This window comes from Eleginops maclovinus, chromosome 4, assembly GCF_036324505.1.
Source record: "Eleginops maclovinus isolate JMC-PN-2008 ecotype Puerto Natales chromosome 4, JC_Emac_rtc_rv5, whole genome shotgun sequence".
Taxonomy (NCBI): Eukaryota; Metazoa; Chordata; class Actinopteri; order Perciformes; family Eleginopidae; genus Eleginops; species Eleginops maclovinus.
Window position 1 is genome coordinate 13,486,422 of NC_086352.1, and position 20,789 is coordinate 13,507,210.

General features: G+C 39.5%; 2 protein-coding genes across 2 annotated transcripts; one reads left to right on the forward strand and one right to left on the reverse strand.

Annotated features, from left to right (window-relative positions):
• Positions 1-1,205: 1,205 nt before the first annotated feature.
• On the reverse strand, positions 1,206-5,035 carry pdcd2 (programmed cell death 2). The gene is made up of 8 exons (XM_063881334.1): positions 4,717-5,035; positions 4,011-4,119; positions 3,487-3,543; positions 3,166-3,354; positions 2,855-3,025; positions 2,510-2,610; positions 2,287-2,400; positions 1,206-1,939 (listed from the first exon to the last, which is right to left on the reverse strand). The coding sequence occupies exons 1-8, from the start codon at positions 4,912-4,914 to the stop codon at positions 1,760-1,762; spliced, it is 1,119 nt and encodes a 372-aa protein (XP_063737404.1). The 5' UTR covers positions 4,915-5,035; the 3' UTR covers positions 1,206-1,759.
• Positions 5,036-5,782: 747 nt separating this feature from the next.
• On the forward strand, positions 5,783-13,218 carry rhoua (ras homolog family member Ua). The gene is made up of 4 exons (XM_063880637.1): positions 5,783-6,391; positions 7,144-7,202; positions 8,601-8,789; positions 9,470-13,218. The coding sequence occupies exons 1-4, from the start codon at positions 6,112-6,114 to the stop codon at positions 9,755-9,757; spliced, it is 816 nt and encodes a 271-aa protein (XP_063736707.1). The 5' UTR covers positions 5,783-6,111; the 3' UTR covers positions 9,758-13,218.
• The last annotated feature ends 7,571 nt before the right edge of the window (positions 13,219-20,789 follow it).

The following is a 20,789-nucleotide window of genomic DNA, read 5'->3' on the forward strand; positions in this document are numbered from 1 at the left end:
CATATCAAGATATGGCAATGTTTGGTGTCCGGTTAGTCATCTTTCCTTTCGTGTGGATGCAATGAAAACTGCCTGTATCTCACAGAGGTCTTAATTGTCAGGACGTCAAGAAAATGAGCTTACTTATGCATTCATAACAGTTAACCTCTTGTTACGGTGTGTCAGTCGCATAACCTGTACTAACTTTGAGGTATGAGTTGTTCCTGGGACATCAGGAGTAGATTGTTGTTTTTATTTGCACATGTTGTCTGGCTGGTTCAGATAACCATCTCTCAGAAAACCTCTTATTTAATCTTCTAGATGATTTTAAGTATTTATAATACAGGGGATGTCAAGTGTAGGCGGTTAAAAAAAAGAAAGAACGAAGCTGCATCTGTGGGTTTTTCTTGCTTGATTATTGTCATCAAATTCAACAGGTTTTTCACCTCTTACATCACCATTGTTCTTAAGGACTCAGTCGATGACTCTCCCTAATGGCGCGGTACATGTTTAGTCTTTTAAAGCCGACTTGAAGCTGGTGAGTTACTGCTGTCATTACCTTCATCTTCTTCTCTCACAGATTGCTAAATGATTCATGTTTCTTCCATTTGTAAGCATTGGATTTGTTTGCATTTGTTTTACCCATTTGGTTTTAACAGGGCATTCAGAAATGTCTTTTTCTTTATGAATCAGTACTGTGCACCACTAATATTATCCAGAAGAAAGGTGTTTAACAAATGTTCTGATGAGTTCTTGACTTTTGTTCTTACAGGGTGATTTGAGATGATGTTTTTCATTTTTTGTTGTTAAAAAAACACTTCTTCCCTGATATGTTTCTTGTTAAATCCATTGAAAAAAATGTACTTGTGAGCTTCCTTTCTGTCTCTCCTGGAACAACTCTGGCTGCTGTTGTTCATTCAGAGTGGCCTAATGGTATATGAAGAGGTCAAGGTGCATGATTGGTTAAGAAAGGCTGTCTTTAAGTCTTACTATGGATGTCTTAGCCATAAAGCAACACATTTATGCCTATTAGAAGTACAGGGGGTCAGTTACGTTTCATCTTTACATGTATAAACCATCATTACTAAATATTAACAGTGCTTTCATCGTAAGCTCAGGGTAGGAAACTTATCACTGGTTCCACAACAAGGCAGAGATTGAACATTACACATGGTTCCCGGGGTGAATCATTTTAATGTCAAAAAATGCAAATAAACAATGGATACTTTTAAATTGTCACATATTGGTTATTGGATGTAAAAAATGACATTCTTATAGTGTTTTTTTCATTCAATATTTGACAGTATTTTAACACTAGATGATTTTTTCTCACTTATAGTATGTCCACTAAGTGATGCAGCACATTACATCACTGCTTGTTGAAACAAGTTTGGTAAACATTTTACTGTTGGGAAGGCACATGGTCATACTCCTTCTGATTTGTGGAGTATTGGCTCCAACATATATAAAGTATAAACAGTAAAGCAACCCATATGTCACAAACACGTCTGATGCATTGTTCCCAACAGCCAGAATTCAAAGAATAATACAAAGGGTTTGGGAGTGGTAAGGAAGGAGAACGGTTTAAATATCTGTCCCTCCCAAAAGAAACATCATCATTGTCCTTCATAGTTTCGGAAGGAGGGGTTTGATCTCTCTTTTCCGATTAATTTCACACATCTAGCAGCACATGTCCAGTCCACTAACTTGGGATTACTGCAGTCAGAGTGAAAACCACTAGCTTCACTGCTTAGCTTCAAGTGCATCAGTGTGGCAGATATTATGAAGGTTGAGTCTGTGTGTGTTGATCTGAGCTGAAGTCTTGTTTCCATATGAACTCGGGGCAGTACTGATCGTCATTGTGACAGCTGGCTGAGCACGTGTAGACAGCGAGCGTCCCCCAGTCGATACTGGCTCCTGTAGAGTCCACACACAGACTGTTCAACAGCTGGGGCATCACCTGAAGAAACACACAGGTTTATTCCACGTACAGACCCTTGAAGGGACTGACATGATGTTGACGTCACAGTGTTAGCTGAGGGGAAAACAAAGCCTAAACAGATTGACCTTAGTGTAGTAGGCTTCATTTGTACACATAAAAAGATGTCATCCTGCTGTCTTGTTAGTCGCCAGAATCATAGGACTACAATTTACAAGTATTAAAAAACAAAATGCCCCTTAACTTGTTATTTACTATCAATGTGCCACACACATGTTTTATATGTGCGATAAAACAATAGCACGAAGGCATTCAAGACAGTATTGAAGGTTGGGGATAAAGGAGATGGAAGGCGAAGAAATGAATACCTGAAACTCAAAGATCCTCTTGGCGCCACAGGTGCATGGTGGGATATCGTGATCTGAAGGGATGTGCTGAGAAGAAACCCACAAGGGGGAGCCCCCTCGACTGTACCGCACCACCTGAAGCGACCAAAACACTGTGAGAAGGACTCAAGAGAAAACAGCAAGAACTTTCTTACTTCGCATCTTTGGTGTGAAGAGATTTGTAATTATCTTTTTTTTTGTTCACCTGGTGTGGCTCTGGTGCGATCCTCTTTTTAAACCGCTGCACAATTTTGTTGTCTTCAGTCTCGTGCATCGCCATCTCCTCCAAGTCTGTCTCTGCCAGGGCTGAATACAGAGCAGAAATTCACAAAGGAAAGCTAAAATATTCCTGCAGCAACATCCCTGAACAGTTGTGGTTATGCCTTTCCACAGATGTTAGAGGCCATTGTGTGACACTTGTGTAGTGTGAGTTTGCATGTGCATGAGAGAGACTCAAGCAGTTCAATCATTTTGGTATTTTTTGGGTAGTGAACTTCTGAAAATACATATCATCTCCAACTTTGCATATCACAAATAATTGAAAGCTTACTGTCTGCTAAGGAGGGACCGTCTGCACTCGGTTTGTCTTCCTCTTCTTCTTTAGACTCTTTTTTGTCAGCCTCCTCCTCTTCCTCCTCCTCCTCCTCTTCCTCCTCCTCTGGTTCAGTGACCAGCTCAGACTCAGGGAAGAGGAAGGTGGATTTTGTGACAATGGGAGCTTCTATTCAAATGGACAAAGACACAACAGAGATATTAGCATTGAATATCTGAGAAACTCTGTGACTCTAAACTCATGCTGTAACAAGGACATCACTGCTAACATGTCAATATCTTAATCCAATGCACAACAAACACACACACCTTGGCTGGAGCACTCCCTCTTGTGTGTGTGTTTCCAGTGGAGGGTTTGGTGCTGTTTTCCACAGTATGTGACGCTGTGACAGCGGGAGCAGGCTTTATTGCCAGGGCAACCGCAGACCCAGCAGAGTTTCACTCCGGAGACGGACAACACATTCAGGTCCGGTTCAGGATCGGTCGGGGGTTTATCCTCTGAGAAAACAGAAGATAGACAAAAAGAAGATCCATCATAAGGAAGCCAATTCACTTTTGTAATACTTTGAAAAGTGCCAAATATAAAAAAGAAACACTTCCCCCCCCCGCAAATTATAAAAAAATAGCAACCTGGCGGAGGGTCATAGGGGTAAAACTCGTTCCTCCTCGGGAGCTGGCTTCTGAAAACTGAAAAGGATAGAGGAGAAGTCACAATCTTTCTGCTGGATAAAATGACACACACTCCTAAGAAAGACTAGGGTTGGCAATACAATTGTTTTCATATCTAGATCGTGATGAGACTAAATATTGTTTTAGATTTGGGATGTCATAATATTGAGCATTTCCCTGGTTTTAAAGGCTGCATTACAGTGAACTGGCGTTTTCTCTGAACCTGCAGGAATGTTCTAGTTGTTCTTGTGTTAATATGTTGTGAAAGCATCAATAAAATACACACTATAATACAGATATGTAAGTATTTGATAAATAATGGTTTATTTGATTTGTCTCTCTACACCAGACAACAGATTAGAAGTGTTTCAACCTTTGCAAAAGAAGAGGATGTGGGAAAGCAGAGCATAAGAGTCAAAAGTCAAACATCCTGCTCTCATGGGACAACATGGGAAACATTAAGGAACAATCGATGTTACAGCTACCTTTAAAACAGCGGCTGTCGTTATGCGTGTAGCACTCATGAGTTTTGCAGCAGAACAGAAAGAGCGTTCTGTGGAAACTTCTGTCCTGGCCAGAAATCGGTCCGTACACCTGAAAAGAAGATGCAGAATAAAACTCAGTACTTTATATTTTAATCATAAATTACTTTATGAATAGGGCTGAGATTCTAAATAGATGTTGCTTCTTGCCCATAATAGAAGTGACGAGAAATATCACCTATTATATAAAGAGGAAATCTGCCTTAATGCATTTCAGGTTAAGATGTCTCTGCTCTTTTCAAATTTGTATGAAAGTCCATGGGAAATATTAAAACGGTGGTTTTTAACACTATTTAAGTCTTGATTCTACTGGTTTAAACTATAAATTAGAACATATATAAATCAAATGCTTTTGAGTACAATGTAAAATAACTAAATAACTAGAGGCAGCTTGTGAGACTTTTTAATTACCCTGTTTTATATTTCTTGTTGCTTATTCTGATGGGGAAATGTTTACATTGCCGCAGCTTAATAAACAAATATAGATACAATGTATAAAATATAGATACAAAATGAACACAAAATGAAATAAAAATTAAACAAAGACTTAATAATCAAACTGTCACCAAGTGCTTAAAGAATTTCAGTTTAAGATTAAAGCATATTTACTATGAACAATAAACATCTATCGCTTCTCCGGGGCACAAACCTGCAGCAGGAAGGCCATCGGCAGGCGGCATATCTCACACTCCAGCCCTGGCAGGGAGGGCAGGCCTGTCTGTCTGAGCCACGCCGGTCTACCCCCGACTTTGCTGGGGAACTGCGGGGACAGAAGCCGCCATGGCTCGACTTCCTCCAGGAAGCCCAGGACCACCTCCTCCGGAGACAGGCTGATACCTCCAGACATTTTAGAGAAGAGTGTATCTATCGTTCAGATTAATATGGTATGGTAAACACTGACAGAAGAAATCATCCTTCACCACACATGTTTTGAAAATCAGATGCCGGTCAGAAAAGGGTCCGTGAGGAAACAGCGACCAGCCGATGTTTCGTTCCGCAATCCTCACTGTAGAAATACAGAGAATAATCTGTGTATGCTGTGTGGGGAAACACGTTGTTATTAGTTCACCAGACACTCTGAGAGCCATTACATGTTGTATACTGTTTTTAAAAATAATATTTAAATGTTTAAATTCAAGTCATGTTTATTTCCCACTCTGTCCACTGGAGGGCCCAAATGTAGTCTCTAAAAAGTTTCACAAGGAGGCAATTTTAAATCTTTTATTTTTCTCTATTATTCTCTGAATATATTATTCATGAGCACTGTGCTTCTGTACATGATGAGTCATTAGTATGTCCATGTTATGATGGGCTAGGTTCTACTGCACTGAAAGAAGGATAAATAGTTATTTATATCATACAACATTTAACATACATTTATATGACAGCTGTATTCAGTTGTTCACTTTTCATTCAACCCAGCTAATCATATTGAAAAAATATATCGTGTTATTTAAAAACAACATTGAAAGAGCCTACAGACAAACTCGATGAAAAGTTAGTGTAATGTTATGAAAAATAATATGCTATTATTTTTATTATTGGAATTGTTATATTTCTAAAATAATAATAATTATTATTATTATTAACATAGGCTTGAGGACGCTCCCTCTCCCTCTCTCTCTCCCTCTCTCTCTCTCTCTTTCTCTCTCTCTCTCACACACACACACACAGACACACACACACACACACACACACACACACCGTGATGTAATTTGAAGGGGAGTTTGGGACGGGTCTGTCCATTGGACGGCTGGACGGACACAGACTGTGACATATTGAATCAGCGCTCTACTAATCGGACTTTAATTCACATTGAATTCAACCATGAAGCTCGGGGTGTACACAGAGTCAGTTTTGTGGCTTTGTGTGGACAGCAGAATTCAAAGTTTTTGTAATTGAACCATGGAAACTAAAGGGAAGTGGACAGCAGCGACAGCAGAGAAGTCATTCGACACACCGGCTGATCATCACGGAAGAATGGACAATGTGAACACTGGCCCGACCCGGGATTGAACCTCCTGCCCCGGGCTCCTCCGGCTTCATGTCCCCCTCCTCCCCGTGCCAAATGCCTCCGCGGGGCGAGGGGGGCTTCAAGCCGGCTCCAGTGTCCCCTGCTCCGCCTGTCCCACCGAGGAGGCTCCGGGGCTCCGGGAGGACGCGACGGTCCGGAGCCGGGGCAGCGGGAGCTGGGGCCGCGGAGAGGCGGGTGAAATGTGTGCTGGTGGGGGACGGAGCTGTGGGGAAAACCAGCCTGGTGGTCAGCTACACCACCAATGGGTATCCCACCGAGTACGTGCCCACTGCGTTTGACAACTTCTCAGGTAAATGATGATGATGACGACGATGATGATGAGGATGGACTAAATAGAAGGGGAACAAAATAATGAATACTTTTATAATAATTTTCACTTTTTCAGGACATTTGCAGTGTTACATCAGTAAAGGGACAGTGCAACAACAGCAGGAAGTTGAGAAAATACATAGATATTCAGTGTATCTATTTGAAATACTGTCTACAACAAGGTTATTATAATTGATTTGTATATTTCAGTCCTATGTTTTACCTTCCAATCTTTTACTTGTGTTATTATCCCTTTTTTTTTAAAGAAATTGTAATTTGGAGTTAGCCTGATATCCAAGATGTTATTGGATTTCAAAACTGCTTTTAAACTGTAAATGGAACCAACCTGGGAACATGCATTGCAGTGTTGTTTTAATTATGTTTTTATGAATTTTATCTCTGTAAAGTGTCTTTGAGTTTTTAGAAAAGCGCTATATAAATAAAATGTATTATTATTATTATTATTATTATTATTATTGTCAACAACTTCACTACAAATGGATTAGTTGCTAAAGTCATTTTTCATGCAAAAATGGTACAAAATCCTGAATTCAGCCTTGCGGATATGGAGGTTTCTTGCCCTTTCTGTTTTATATAATATTTGCCTGAACAGCTTTGACAAAATAAGATATTTAAAGATTTCACCTTGGACTTTGACTTCACCCTTTGTGTGTGTGTGTGTGTGTGTGTGTGTGTGTGTGTGTGTGTGTGTGTGTGTGTGTGTGTGTGTAGCCGTGGTATCAGTGGACGGGCAGCCAGTCAAACTACAACTCTGTGACACAGCCGGGCAGGTCAGTGACCTCTTCACAAATACACAACACACACTAACACTCCGTACAAGACAGAGTGGGAGAGTGAGCAGCATCATTTCCTGTTTATGTTTTATCTGTGTTTGAAACAATGCCTCTGACCATGTGAAGGAGGGATAGACTTTCTTTCTTTGCCATGAGTAGTATACTCAAACACAAATTGTATATTTGTGTGTGGCATTATTGTTTTTGTTTTCATAACTGACAGTGTAGAGCTAGACAGGAAACGTGGGACGACAAAAGAGTTGGTTTGACATGCAACAAAGACCACCCCCAACAATTAGTCTACCCCACAACTTTTAATTGAAAACGTTTCTCCAACTTAACAAATACCTTGTTTGTTTTTCATCATGGCAATTCCCTGATTCAATTGCAGTTACAGATTTCGTATAAAAAGGTTTGGTGACCAATGACAATATAGTTTCGACCGACATGGCGAGCATGAAGATAATAGGCACACAGAATAAGAATAGTCCTGAAACAAATGTGCTGGAACGTTTAAATATCTCTGTTGGATTTGATGTCTGTGTTTGTGAGCTCATTCTCTGTGCAGGAAACTGTCCCGTAGGTCTTTCCTGGGGAAAATGATGTCGCACACAGGAAGTGATGCATTTTACATCTCTTTTTAAAAGAGCAACAGCTGTTCTCTGAAATAAATGCAAGAAGTGAGCATTTAGACTTAGACTAGCACTGGTTAGACTTTAAGTAGGTTGTGAACTATACTGCAGAGATGAATCCATTAATTAATTAGTATTTTTGAGAAACAAACTCAAACATCTCTGATTGAAGTTTCTTAAAGGTGAATATTTTCTGTTTTCCTTACTCCTCTAAGACAGTAACTCATATTTGAGCTGTGGACAAACATTTCAAAGACATTTCAGCACTTTTCTTTGACTTTGAGAATCACTGAAAGCCATGTTTCTCTATTTTCTGTTTTTATAGACCAAACGACTAATTGATTTATCGAGAAAGTTATCTGTAGATGTGATGACATTGAAAAATCATAGTTGCATTCAACGTTGACCTAAAAATCAGTTTCAGTTTATCTGTTAAAACAAACAAAGTGTGTTTTCAGATGTGATGGCAGAACGAATGGGAGGATCACAGGCAGAGGAAGGATAGACTCAGAGATAACAAGTCAGGGAGGATAAACTCGTCATATCCTCATAGTTTATCATCTGTCATAAAGAACAGACACTGAGTAGCACCAGAAATTGTGTCTGGAAAGTCATGATATGCAGGACGTTGAAGATTTCTTTTTTATCCTGTACCATACTCTGTTTTCTGTCCAAATACTCCTAAAGTCACTTTTCTACTGCATTGTAAAATCTCTTAATCCTCAAAATGTATCTCTCTCTTTATCTTGATTCCTCCCTCCAGGATGAGTTTGATAAGCTGCGTCCTCTGTGCTACACCAGTGCAGATGTGTTCCTGCTGTGCTTCAGCGTCGTCAGTCCCGCCTCCTTCCAGAACGTTCCAGAGAAATGGATTTCAGAGATTCGGAGACATGCACCCTTTGTTCCGCTCGTCCTCGTTGGGACGCAGTGTGACCTCCGAGAAGATGTCAAGGTGGAATTTTTACTGATGTAGAGAAAGTAAAGAAGTTGCATTATGCTAGACAAAGTGACACCTTCATTCTGACAAAGTTCAAACCAATAGCTTTGAAAAATATGAATCACAATTGTACCCATGTCTCACATGTCTTTAACCGTGCTTTTTCAGAGCAGACATTTTTGATTGTCATAAGAAAAAAGTCTCCCTGTAAGACATGACAGTGTGACAGTTCAACCAACACAGCACCTTAAACACAATGATTTTAGTGTTTAGAAATATATAATGTTACCAAAGTGATAACTAAAATAACTGGGATGTTTTGAAGTGGGGCTGTATGAGGTTGCTCTTTTTCAAAGACACCAGACTACACCGACAAAAACAGTCATTTTATATCTCAGTTCACAGGAGTTGCTGGTCTTCCGCTGCCTTGACTTGTAACAAGTGTCAATGTTATGTCAGTCCTTCGATCCTAAACTCTGTTTTTGTGTGTATTTTACTCTGGCAGTTTCCATTATATAGCATGAGTTTCAAGCAAAGCAGGAAATCTGAAGAAATAATGCTTATCAAATGCTCAAAATAACAAAAATGATCCCTGATTTAAGAACACCATTGCAAGTGTCTCCTTCCTTTTTAACAAATAAGGAGTTAGAGGCTCTACAAACACATGTTAACATAGAGTTTCCTCTTCTCTTTAGGTTCTCATTGACCTGGCTAAGTACCGGGAGCGACCTGTAGACCCAGCAGACGCCCAGGACTGTGCGATGGAGATCGGAGCTGTGGCCTACATGGAGTGCTCGTCCCTGACCCAGAAGAATTTAAAAGAAGTGTTTGACACAGCCATACTGGCCAGCCTGCAGAACTGCAGCTCCAGCAAAAAGCATCCCAGAGGGAAGCAGAAACGACGGAAAAGGCAAAGGCAGACACCGGACAAGATGAAGAGTCTCTCCAAGTCCTGGTGGAAAAGGTACTGCTGTGTGGCCTAAAGCAGATCTGTGATGATCCTCTGTTACTGACTTTATTCTGGTCTGGATTCATCTGGACTCATTTTCTCTCTGTTGGAGGCTGACGCTGAGAAGCACCTCGACTTGACTGTGACTGGGAACCAAAGTAAGACTGTCACAGATGTAAAATATTTTACTTTTTGTTTTTATTCAAAGAGGATTTCCAGTCTTCTGGTGAATGAGATTAAGTACTGAGTTCTAACAAAATCTGCTGTAAAAAATAAGCAGTCCCTCTTCCGGAATTAAATCGCCATCAGCTGGGACTAACAGAATATCGCTCTATGTCCTTAACCAGTCCAGAAAGTCTTGTCTATATTTGACACAAACAATGTAAGCGTGTTTAGTCCAGTGTTTTCATTCCCAAAGTAGGATGGATTTTTGTAGCCTGTGAAACTGAGCTTGACTTAACAGCATCCAAACCTCCTTTTTTTATTGTGTCTCCAACACTCTTGATTAGAAAGAACAGCCTCCTGATAAAGAGCGTCTCTCAGACAAAACATTGTGTTCTACTAAGGCTGAGCCTTCTCATTCTATTAGTCATCTTTAATGCTTTTGTTTCATGGTACAACACTTATTTCCGACAAAACGTTTTAGGATTTTCCTGAATTAAAGCAATGCCCGAGCAAGATTCTTTGTGTAGAAACTAAGCTTTACAAATCTCAAAGTGTTGCTTTGTCTAACATAATCATGAACTTAGGCAAAAATCAAGCCCATGGTTTATTGCAGAGCTTCTTGGTCTATAACTTGGATCACTGTTGGATTAACTAAATCCTTTATTACTAAGCTAATGAAATACAGGTCAAACGCACACTACTGGTGCAGTCTCAAAATCTTATCTTAGTTTATCTTTTATTTTGCTCATGATTTGAACTATTTGTGTGATTTAGTCTGTCTGTATCTTAATAGAAAAAGGGTTATATTATATAGAAGGGCTCAGAAAGACCATAGTAATCAATGAAGCAGAACATACTATATTAGTTTCAGATATTTGTACTGATTGTGGGGTGTTTGATTTATCTTTGCAGACACTTAAACAGCCTTACTGTAAGTGTGAGCACTCAACAGAATTAGATCAGCTCAGCGCTCTTTGCATGTGTTTAAATTTACAAAATGGATTCAGATGTTTGTTCATGTAGGTTTGTGGAAATGATGATTTTTTTCAATGCAGTTGTGTATCTAAAACTGTGAAGTTTGAATTATGTACATATTCAGTGAAATATTTTCGTATTAGGTGGTCGGGTTTGTTGCTCTGCTTTTTTTGCCTTTACCCAAAGCATGCTTTATTATTTCAGTTGTAACTAATGGTCATTATTTATCATTTTGCATCTAATTATGCCCGGTTGGTTTTGCAGCATCTCCTCTCTCCAAAGAAAAAATTAAAAAGCAAACTTTCACTCATAATATATTGATGTCAAACACTCAGCTGCCACACCTTCCTTTGTACATTGTAGTAACTAAAGGAGAACAAAACCCAATTATTTACAACTACTTTTCTACAGTGCCTTCAACTGAATGGCTCTTTGTATCACTGCAGCAGAAAGAAAAAGGGTGCGACCAGGTCGCAGTCTGTAATGGCCTTCAAGAAGATTGGACAATATTTAGTGAGCAACATCATTCATACTGATAACACTGAAACACAACTCATTCACTCTAGCATTTCTGAGCACTAGGACAATCTGAACCATGGCCTTAACCATTGTCTTAATCCAATTTACACCTTTCTCTGTAACCCAAAGGTTATAAAATAAGGTAACATCTGCATAGTGTTTACTGTGTATATGTATTAAGCTCAACAATATTCATTATGACATTTAAAAGCTGAAAACAAAACTCTGCTCTGGATCGGTTTAAGTCAAGTGTAGGAGGAAAACCGTTTTCAATTACGTGAAAATTAAGACGTTTCTCTCATCTGTGTTAGAGAAGCAGATCTGCATTACAGACTCTTCTGCAAAAAAACTCTGCGTGTGACCCCAACTGACCTGCCGATTCTTCTACTCACTGGCTACAAGCTGTAAACCGATGCAAAGAGAGAGTTGAGAATTTATTCTAAAATATATTTTAACTCACGATGTTGATGAGAGGCCGAGTGCAAAACTGAGATTTGAAGAAGTGTGTTTCATGAAGCTGTTTGGTGATTTTTCTGCTGAAGATTTTACAACTGTGGATGAATGGCTTCACTGTGTCCCGATGTTTTACTCATGATAGCAAATGCATTGTTTCTTGCTTGGGGAAAAACGCATAATAAGTCGCTTGTCTTGCTGTTTGGTTGCAGGGCCTTGTTGATGGTGGATTCAAGTTGGGTAAAGGTCGCTCTGACCCTTATTTCCTCTAGCAGGTCTCATCAGTGTTACCTTCTCATACAGTATGTATAATCTATGGAGAGTACAGAACGTTTCTCATCCCAAGGTGTTTGTTTGCATCTGATTGAAGCCTGCCTTTATACTGAAACAAATATAAAAATGTATTCTTTCTTGAATACACAATATCTGCTATACCCCTTTGGATCGGGTTCATGTTGTCCACAAATGATAATGTTATGTGCCAAATTGTAAATAGTAACATGAGTTGAGAAGAGTCATAATTTTCCTCACTGATAGCTACTGGTTATACCTCACAAAGTAACGCTATAGTACTAAAACATAGTATATTGGAAAGAGAAGATCTGCATTTCTATTTTTGAATCAAACATTTTATTGTTGGGTCTCCAATTGTGGGTTTTTATTCATTTGAATGTTTCACCTGCTTTTCAGGAGCCAGAAGAGGCTCAAAGCCCTGTATGACCTGTATGAGAGAGGAATGGCTTTGTAATGTTGAACAGACAGGTCTCTGAAAGTGAACTATAGTGTTAAAAGAGTCAGAAAAGAGACATAGAGGTGACTGGATAGGAGTTGCTTGCTGGTTTTGTTGAAGGTTAAACAGAAATGTGAATGCTATGTGTTTTGGAAGTCTGGAAAATAAAAGTATGACTGCAATGACTTCAGTAATTGTGATAAAAAATGTTGGAATCTACAAAAAATACAAATAAATGGTTGCTTAACGTGACTGACCTGGGATTACTGTAAGTACATTAGCTTTTCTCGGCACTGCCCTCCCACACATGTCTAATTGTACAACTATATCCCATAAAGTCCAGTGAGGTAAAACAAAAAGCAGAGCGCCTGGGGAAACAGACAGAAAGGTTCATTCTTGAGATTTCATTGTTTAATTGAGGTTGATACCCCCTGAAGCTCACCTGAGCTCACTCACATGAGACACCAGCAGCGTCTCTTACCCTGTGTGAAACATCCTTTCTCCTGCATGTGAAAACATTGTAACAGAGATATTTAAAAACAGAAAGCACGCTGCTGCGATCTGCTCACACTGAACTCTCTGCGTCAGTCAGAGAAAGAAATGTTTGTACAGAAGTTTTATACCCTGAGAAATAAAGATGATTTGATATAATACATGCTGTGTTTTGTTGGTTTTGAGGCTGTGTGCTCAGCGGCGGGACTGGGGAATGTGTGTGTTTAAATATAACTCCCTGTGACAGCCCACAGGCTGTAAAAGAGAATATGTTTTTGGGAATGCGCCTGTACAGAGTCTATATCATTTGTGCATATTGTACTGTTTCCTCATTAACACAATTTCACTAAATATATCTGAAGGAGACTCAGGTAATGGTCAGGATGGTTGGTATAAGATTACAGGGCTGCAAATCACAATAATAACTTTACCAAATATTTTAGATCGATTAATCAATACAAAATGTCAGAAGAAAGTCGATCCCAGTTACTCAATCTTCAAGGTGATTTTTTTTCTTGTTTTGTCAGTCTAAACTCAACACGTTTTACATGATATTTAACAGACAAAAGCAGGAAATGTCCGTATTTGAACGGCTGAAAACGGAATGTTCTGTCATGTTTGCATGAAAAATAACGTCAAAAAACTGGCAAAATAGTTATCATTATTTCCATTGAAGCTCTATGTTAAACACACGTAAAACAGGCCCTCCAACTCCTTTTCAGGCCCAAAGTTGAGCATGTTTTTTCATGTTGTTGTGGCTAAAGTAATACATTTGAACTTTGTGATAACAGAATGCAACAACCATGCTGCGCTCAGCTGATGTACATCAGAGGAGAGGGGATAAGATGTGAGCCATGTTTGGGGTTATACACACACACACACACACACACACACACACACACACACACACACACACACACACACACACACACACACACACACACACACACACACACACACACACACACACACACACACACACACACACACACACAGATGCCCAGAGAAAGTCCTCTTACTTCAGACTGGATTTTTGTAAACAGACTCTCTCCTTTCAGGCCCTCATGGTTATGCAAGAGCTTTATTTTGGAGGCTGCCATGTGACATTTGGTTCGTGGCATGTCTCACTGTTCGTGGGGTCATGCCCTGACTTCACTCTGTCTGGGAAACACACTGCTTTCCTCTACCTGACAACACACACTGTGAGTACATAATGAGTGGGCCGACTGTGTCCTGGTTACATCAGCTGCTTTGTGACTGAAGCGATGCCAAGTCCCATTTACCAAGGTTCTGCTCACACTGACGAATACAAGCCATACCCTTTTTAATTAACTAACATGAATTGAAAATCTGCTGGAAAACCAAACCAGAAAGACTGCAAAGTGCACAACATTTTGTTTTATTGTCTTGTTCTCAAGTTAGATATTCAGCTTTGATTTTATCCTTTCTATTTAGTTATCCTCACAAGGTAAGTAACAAATAATTATGTTAAAACTGTAAATATTTATGTAGAATCTAATCAAATGTCCCTATAAAAAAGGTGTTAATCTAGCCAGGCCTTATAATGGACCATATAATCACAAACTGTAGACACAGGTGGCACCAACAAAAGAGTTGAATAGTCATTTTCCGATCGTTATATGAAATCACGCCCTACGAACTTTGTGGTAGTTCAAGTTCAAAATGGTTTCCAGAGCTCTCATGATGTGTTTCACCATGGCATGATATCATGTTGTTAAAGGCTTGGAATCATTCAGAAAGACACAGATGGTCCCATCTGCTCTGATGTCTGTCAGATGTTTTGAGTAATGTTCATAATTGCGAAATAATATCCAGTGATTTATCCTGTGGCAGCTTATCTAAAACACATTTACTTAATTAAGTAATTAAATAAATGTGTTTTATTATCATGAAGGTATTCACATATGGAGAAACTACGATGGATAATGCAGAAATGCATTGGTATAATCTTGTTTGTTACATGTTTAATTTTATCCAACAGTTTAGTACGTAGGAGAGGGATGATAGGATCAAAAGTTGTAGACAAATGTATTTTTTCAAGTTGCGCGACTTTATTTGTAACTTGTTATTGCGAAATGGTACAGCCACATGTGCACACAGAGAGCTGCCAGAACTCAAGGCGACTGAAGCTCTGTTCCAGCCCATTTTATAATTTTATAGCCTCTCTGTCGTTGTGTGTGTGTGTGTGTGTGTGTGTGTGTGTGTGTGTGTGTGTGTGTGTGTGTGTGTGTGTGTGTGTGTGTGTGTGTGTGTGTGTGTGTGTGTGTGTGTGTGTGTGTGTGTGTGTGTGTGTGTGTGTGTGTGTGTGATACATAACATAAAGAGGGGCCAGCGTGACATCAGTGCTGACTCTTAACGAGCAGAGCTGAAATATAATCTTCACTTTCCTAACAAGCTATAAACCCAATCAATGTGTGTGTAGACAGCTGCTGTGTATGTGTGTGTGTGTGTGTGTGTGTGTGTGTGTGTGTGTGTGTGTGTGTGTGTGTGTGTGTGTGTGTGTAGTAGTGTGTGTGTAAGTAAGTGTGTGTGTGTGTGTGTGTGTGTGTGTGTGTGTGTGTGTGTGTGTGTGTGTGTGTGTGTGTGTGTGTGTGTGTGTGTGTGTGTGTGTGTGTGTGTGTGTGTGTGTGTGTGTAAGTGTGTGTGTGTGTGTGTGTAAGTGTGTGTAAGTGTGTAAGTGTGTAGTGTGTGTGTGTGTGTGTGTGTGTAAGAGAAAGTTAAGAAAAAAACTTTAGGGGGGCAACAGTCGGAAAGCAGTAGACTAACAGATGAAATGTCTTATAGGAAGTGATAGCTTCTGTACTTTTCATCTCATGCTCACACAAGCACGAGCATTTCCTCCGGGCTTCCTTCTGTGCATTGATACGGTTCATCGTTCCTGTATTGGGAGGCAAGTCCTGAAATTGTGAGTGTGTATGAATTGATCTCTCCCCACAATGTGGCTAACACAAGTTCACATACAGTACACACACAGTTTACTGAACAGATTCCAACAGACTGACACACACTCTTGTAATCTTTACTGGATGTGCTTTATCTCTGACTCAACTCTACAAACAACTTTTCCCTTCTTTAATTTCCTTTCACATCAGTCTTTAGTTACTGTTTACTGTATTTTCCTGTTAAACATCTCCTCTTCTCCCCTCTCTCTGACACTGTCCTTCATCTTCTGTCACAGCTCATCACATCTACAGGTTGTCTATTTGAATAACCTGATGACGTGATGTGTGTATTTGGATCCGTGTTCAAAGTTCACAGAGTGTGTCATGTGGCATGTACACAGTTGACTCACACAGCTCCCTCCTCCTCTCAACATACATCTCTGCTGTGGACAGCTCCTGCTGACGTTAACATAAACACATCACTGCAGATAACACCAAAAACACCACCATCAAGGTCAACATCCTCCACATTTCACATCCTGATCGCATCACTGTACTAAACACCATATGTCAAATGTCTCTATGGAATACTTGCTAAGTTAAGTACAGTGTATACAAAGACCAGTTTGAGGCCTCTACTAAATCAAATCACTTTTTCGAATATATCTAGTTGAAGATATTGTGGCTCACAACAGAGGAGGTACATCTTTCTCTAACAAGCTAAAACACAAAAGAAAAACACAGTAAAAGTCTATTTAATGATACACTAGCAGAAAAAACACAGGTGTAACTAATAACAGTAATTACTGCTCCGATAAATGAGTGTGCCATTTACAGCGATTTACAGCATGTGCACTATGAGCATCGAGGCAGCTCATCAAGTTATTATTTACACCTGTGCTTTTCCCACCATGACGTGTCAGATTTAATGACTATGCCGAGGAATAAGGGACAAAGTATTTGAATATTAATGCATGTAGACTGCCATCATGTGAATAAGCAGCAGCAGCTCGGAGGGCTCAGGTGAGCAGCCGAGGTGGAGACTGAGCAGCTGCCAGGTGTGGAAAAAGAAAGAGAGGTCAGTGTGAATCTTGCCGTGTATGTATTATCCAAAGCCAACATCTAGTGAATTTAGAAGATCTTTAGAAGTCAACACATGCAAATAAGTGTTGTCAAATAAAAGGTACATTTTTGTATTTTGTTTTTATTCCACTATATTTGAAAAGACATGTAATGGAGTAATGCAAACTCTTATAAAACATGCACAAAAACAATGTAAATGTCCTAATCAAACATACATGTATCAAGATGTTCTACATGTTATAGTGTTTGAATGATCACTTCAAGGTTATGTTTGCTGTTGCAATAATTGTATCTCACACACACACACACACACACACACACACACACACACACACACACACACACACACACACACACACACACACACACACACACACACACACACACACACACACACACACACACACACACACACACACACACACAGTACACTTGTGGGAAACAGGGATTAGTAACTGATACTGAGAGGTGGGAGAAAGCAACCTCCCTCTGTGGCCTCTTCAACCAGATGTAACCAGCTGGCACACACACACACACACACACACACACACACACACACACACACACACACACACACACACACACACACACACACACACACACACACACACACACACACACACACAGACACACACACACACACACACACACACACACAGTGACCAGGCTTGTGGCCAGAGCTTTTGTCCTTTTCTCAACTGTGTGAACTGACACATAATGTAGTATGTGTGTGTGTGTGTGTGTGTATGTGTGTGTGTGTGTGTGTGTGTGTGTGTGTGTGTGTGTGTGTGTGTGTGTGTGTGTGTGTGTGTGTGTGTGTGTGTGTGTGTGTGTGTGTGTGTGTGTGTGAGAGAGAGAGAGTTAGAGAGACCCTCTTCAAGTTGTGTGGAGTTCAAAGACACTGCTTCAATGAATCTCTTTAACAAAGCGCTCCAACCATATGTTGACGGATATAATAGATGCAGAAATAGTGATGGGATGACACATATGAGTACGTTTTAAGACAAAAAGATGTGTTAAGTGTTATGGTTAGTTCAAGTCAAAGGCAGAGTGGGAGTGTGATGTGATGTGATGCTGAGGTGTCTTCAGGGAGTCAGCTTTATCTGAAGCAGCAGTGCGTCATAGGAGGCTGGTGCTGAGGGCAGAGGGAGGATGATTCATTTATTCGGTAGAAAAACATTTGAGTATTGATAATTGTAGAACTAACACCTGTGCTTGTTGACCCTTTTATCTACAAATGTAACAAGCTTGTGGGTAGGGATTTGCAAACCTAGAGTTAGAAATATCAGTTTTAGCTGTATCTGACGTGCTCTGAAATGTAGCTGTCAATTGTTACAAACATTATCTGCTGGAGACGTGATGCCTGCATTTTTTAAATAAAATGACTTAAAAGTTGATAGTTTGAAACCTTGAACCATTGTATTAAGGAGTAGCATAAATAAACACTCCTTTAGAGGAGCAGTTAAAGTCATGGATGAATTAAGAAACATTTAACCGTCACCCTGACTGCATATGAACAAGACACCCAAACTCAGAGAGTCTCAAAGTCTACTTTAAGTCATTTTGATCCCTTCGTAGACGTTCCGTATTTATTTTGGTTGTTTTATTTGTCTATGTTGTCTTTTTGTATCTGCTTTCAGTAGTTTAATGTCTAGTTTTTTGTTCGTTTTTATGGTGGTTTTGCATCTATTTGTGGTCTCTTTTTAGTTCTTTTGGATTGTTTAAATGTGTATATTTTGGTGTGGTTATTTAGCATGTCTGCAGTCATGTAGTCCTTTTGAGCACGTTTGTAGTAGTTTGTGTCTTTGTGATCCTTGTTAGGTTTTTCTTTATAATCAACATTTTGTCGGGGGTCCTCTAACTTGAGGCCCCTCTTCATGGCCCGCAGAAGATGTATCTTCAAGACAGGCGATCCCTATCGTCGCCAGCGCTATGACTTTGTGATGAATTAAAGATCATGACAACTCAGGACAAATTGTAATAATTTCCCCTGGACTTTGACCTGATGCCTTGCTACATCAGGTCAAAAGTTCACTCTGTCCAATGCTTTGGTTTATGACTAAATACCTAAAAAATACTTTCAAAGTTGTTCTTTAATAAATAAATAAATGTCAGTGAACATTTCTGCAAACACAAGTGGTTTCTGTATACAACAAGCTTTGTAGGAAACACATAATGTCTATACCACAACTGCTTGACTTACGATTAATTCATAAATGAGCACCGAATAGATGTTTTAAAATAGTCTTAAATATGGTAAAAGGTCTATTTTTTGGTTGAATAATTATCCACAGTGGGTTCGGTCACAAGATATGAGATGTCTCTGATACATTTACACCACAGAGCTTTTGTTGCTCTTCCTGGGACTGTGGTTTTAAACCCAGTCACAAGATGATTTAGCTGTGGGGAGATTTATTCATTCACAAGATGTGCAACAATATCTCCTCTTTTCTTCTAAAGTGTATACGTAAGTGTTAGTCTAGTGTCAGTAGACAAAGCTCTTGTTTATCATAGATAACAGCGGAAGAACAACTTCTCTGTCTTCATTCATGTGACAGCTGAACCACAGCCCTCTCCTGACAGAAAGCAGACATGTAGGGATATTTTTCAGCAGCATTATCTCTGAACACACTATAATGAAACCTCAGTGAAGGCGCTGATCACTAATGTCCCTTAATGTCCCCTGTGTGGTCCCTCACTCCAATTTGTTTATTTTAATGCCATTATGTGTAGAAGGTTGTGGTGTTTTTGTTACTGTGCATGCACATTAAGTGACGAAGCATTACCTCACATTATTTCCTTTAAATGTCATGTTATCTTCCAGGGATCACTATGGGTTTATCAAACACTAATGTCATGAGAGACTGAACTATCAGCGAGGGAACTATAAAGGGCTGCAGCCTGAAAATGACTTTACCCAGGACCCTGTGACCAAACCCATGAATAACTAAATAAAGGAGATAAAAGGAATATGAAAGAGGAGCAGAAGCCATGAAAGGATCACGTGTCAAAATGATAAGGTACTCAGAGGGAAGGAACATCTCTTTAAAAGAAGCGTGAAAATGAATTACCTTGGATTTCCTTTCCTCGAGGAAAGAGTAAAGTCTTTGTGCGAGGAGCCAAATCTTGCCTTTTAAGAAAATAATTTCCTGTAAACCTTAAATATCTTTCACAAACAACTGTTTTTAAGTTGGATAAACAGTTTGGGTTTTCAGAATCATTGTCCATTTAGTTGCTGTTCATTGCTATGTTGTTTTTTTCCCAAATGGCTCTATACTTACAAAGAAATGACAAAGTGAGGAAATGAGAAAGTGATGTCAGAGCAGCAGTATGTCCGCTGATCAGATAGCAGCTTCTTTCCGCTTTTCTCTTATCTCTGACTGTACCCGTGAGTGTGAGTGTGTGTGTGTGTGTGTGTGTGTGTGTGTGTGTGTGTGTGTGTGTGTGTGTGTGTGTGTGTGTGTGTGTGTGTGTGTGTGTGTGTGTGTTTGCTTACTGGATTTTTTTGACCAAATATTCGTGTTTTTTGGACTTTTACATAATATCATCAACTCATGTTAAGGATGTTTTTCAGTCATTATTTTGTTTGTAAGTGTCTCAAGTGTTTTTAATCCTGCTCTTCTTTTGATTGGTTGTTGCATGATTCTCTTAATGTTTTATTTATGTTTTGGTTTTAATGCCTGACAAAAGTCCATTACTTAAAGAAGTCTGACATATTATTTATTTATAGATGAAGCATGCTATTT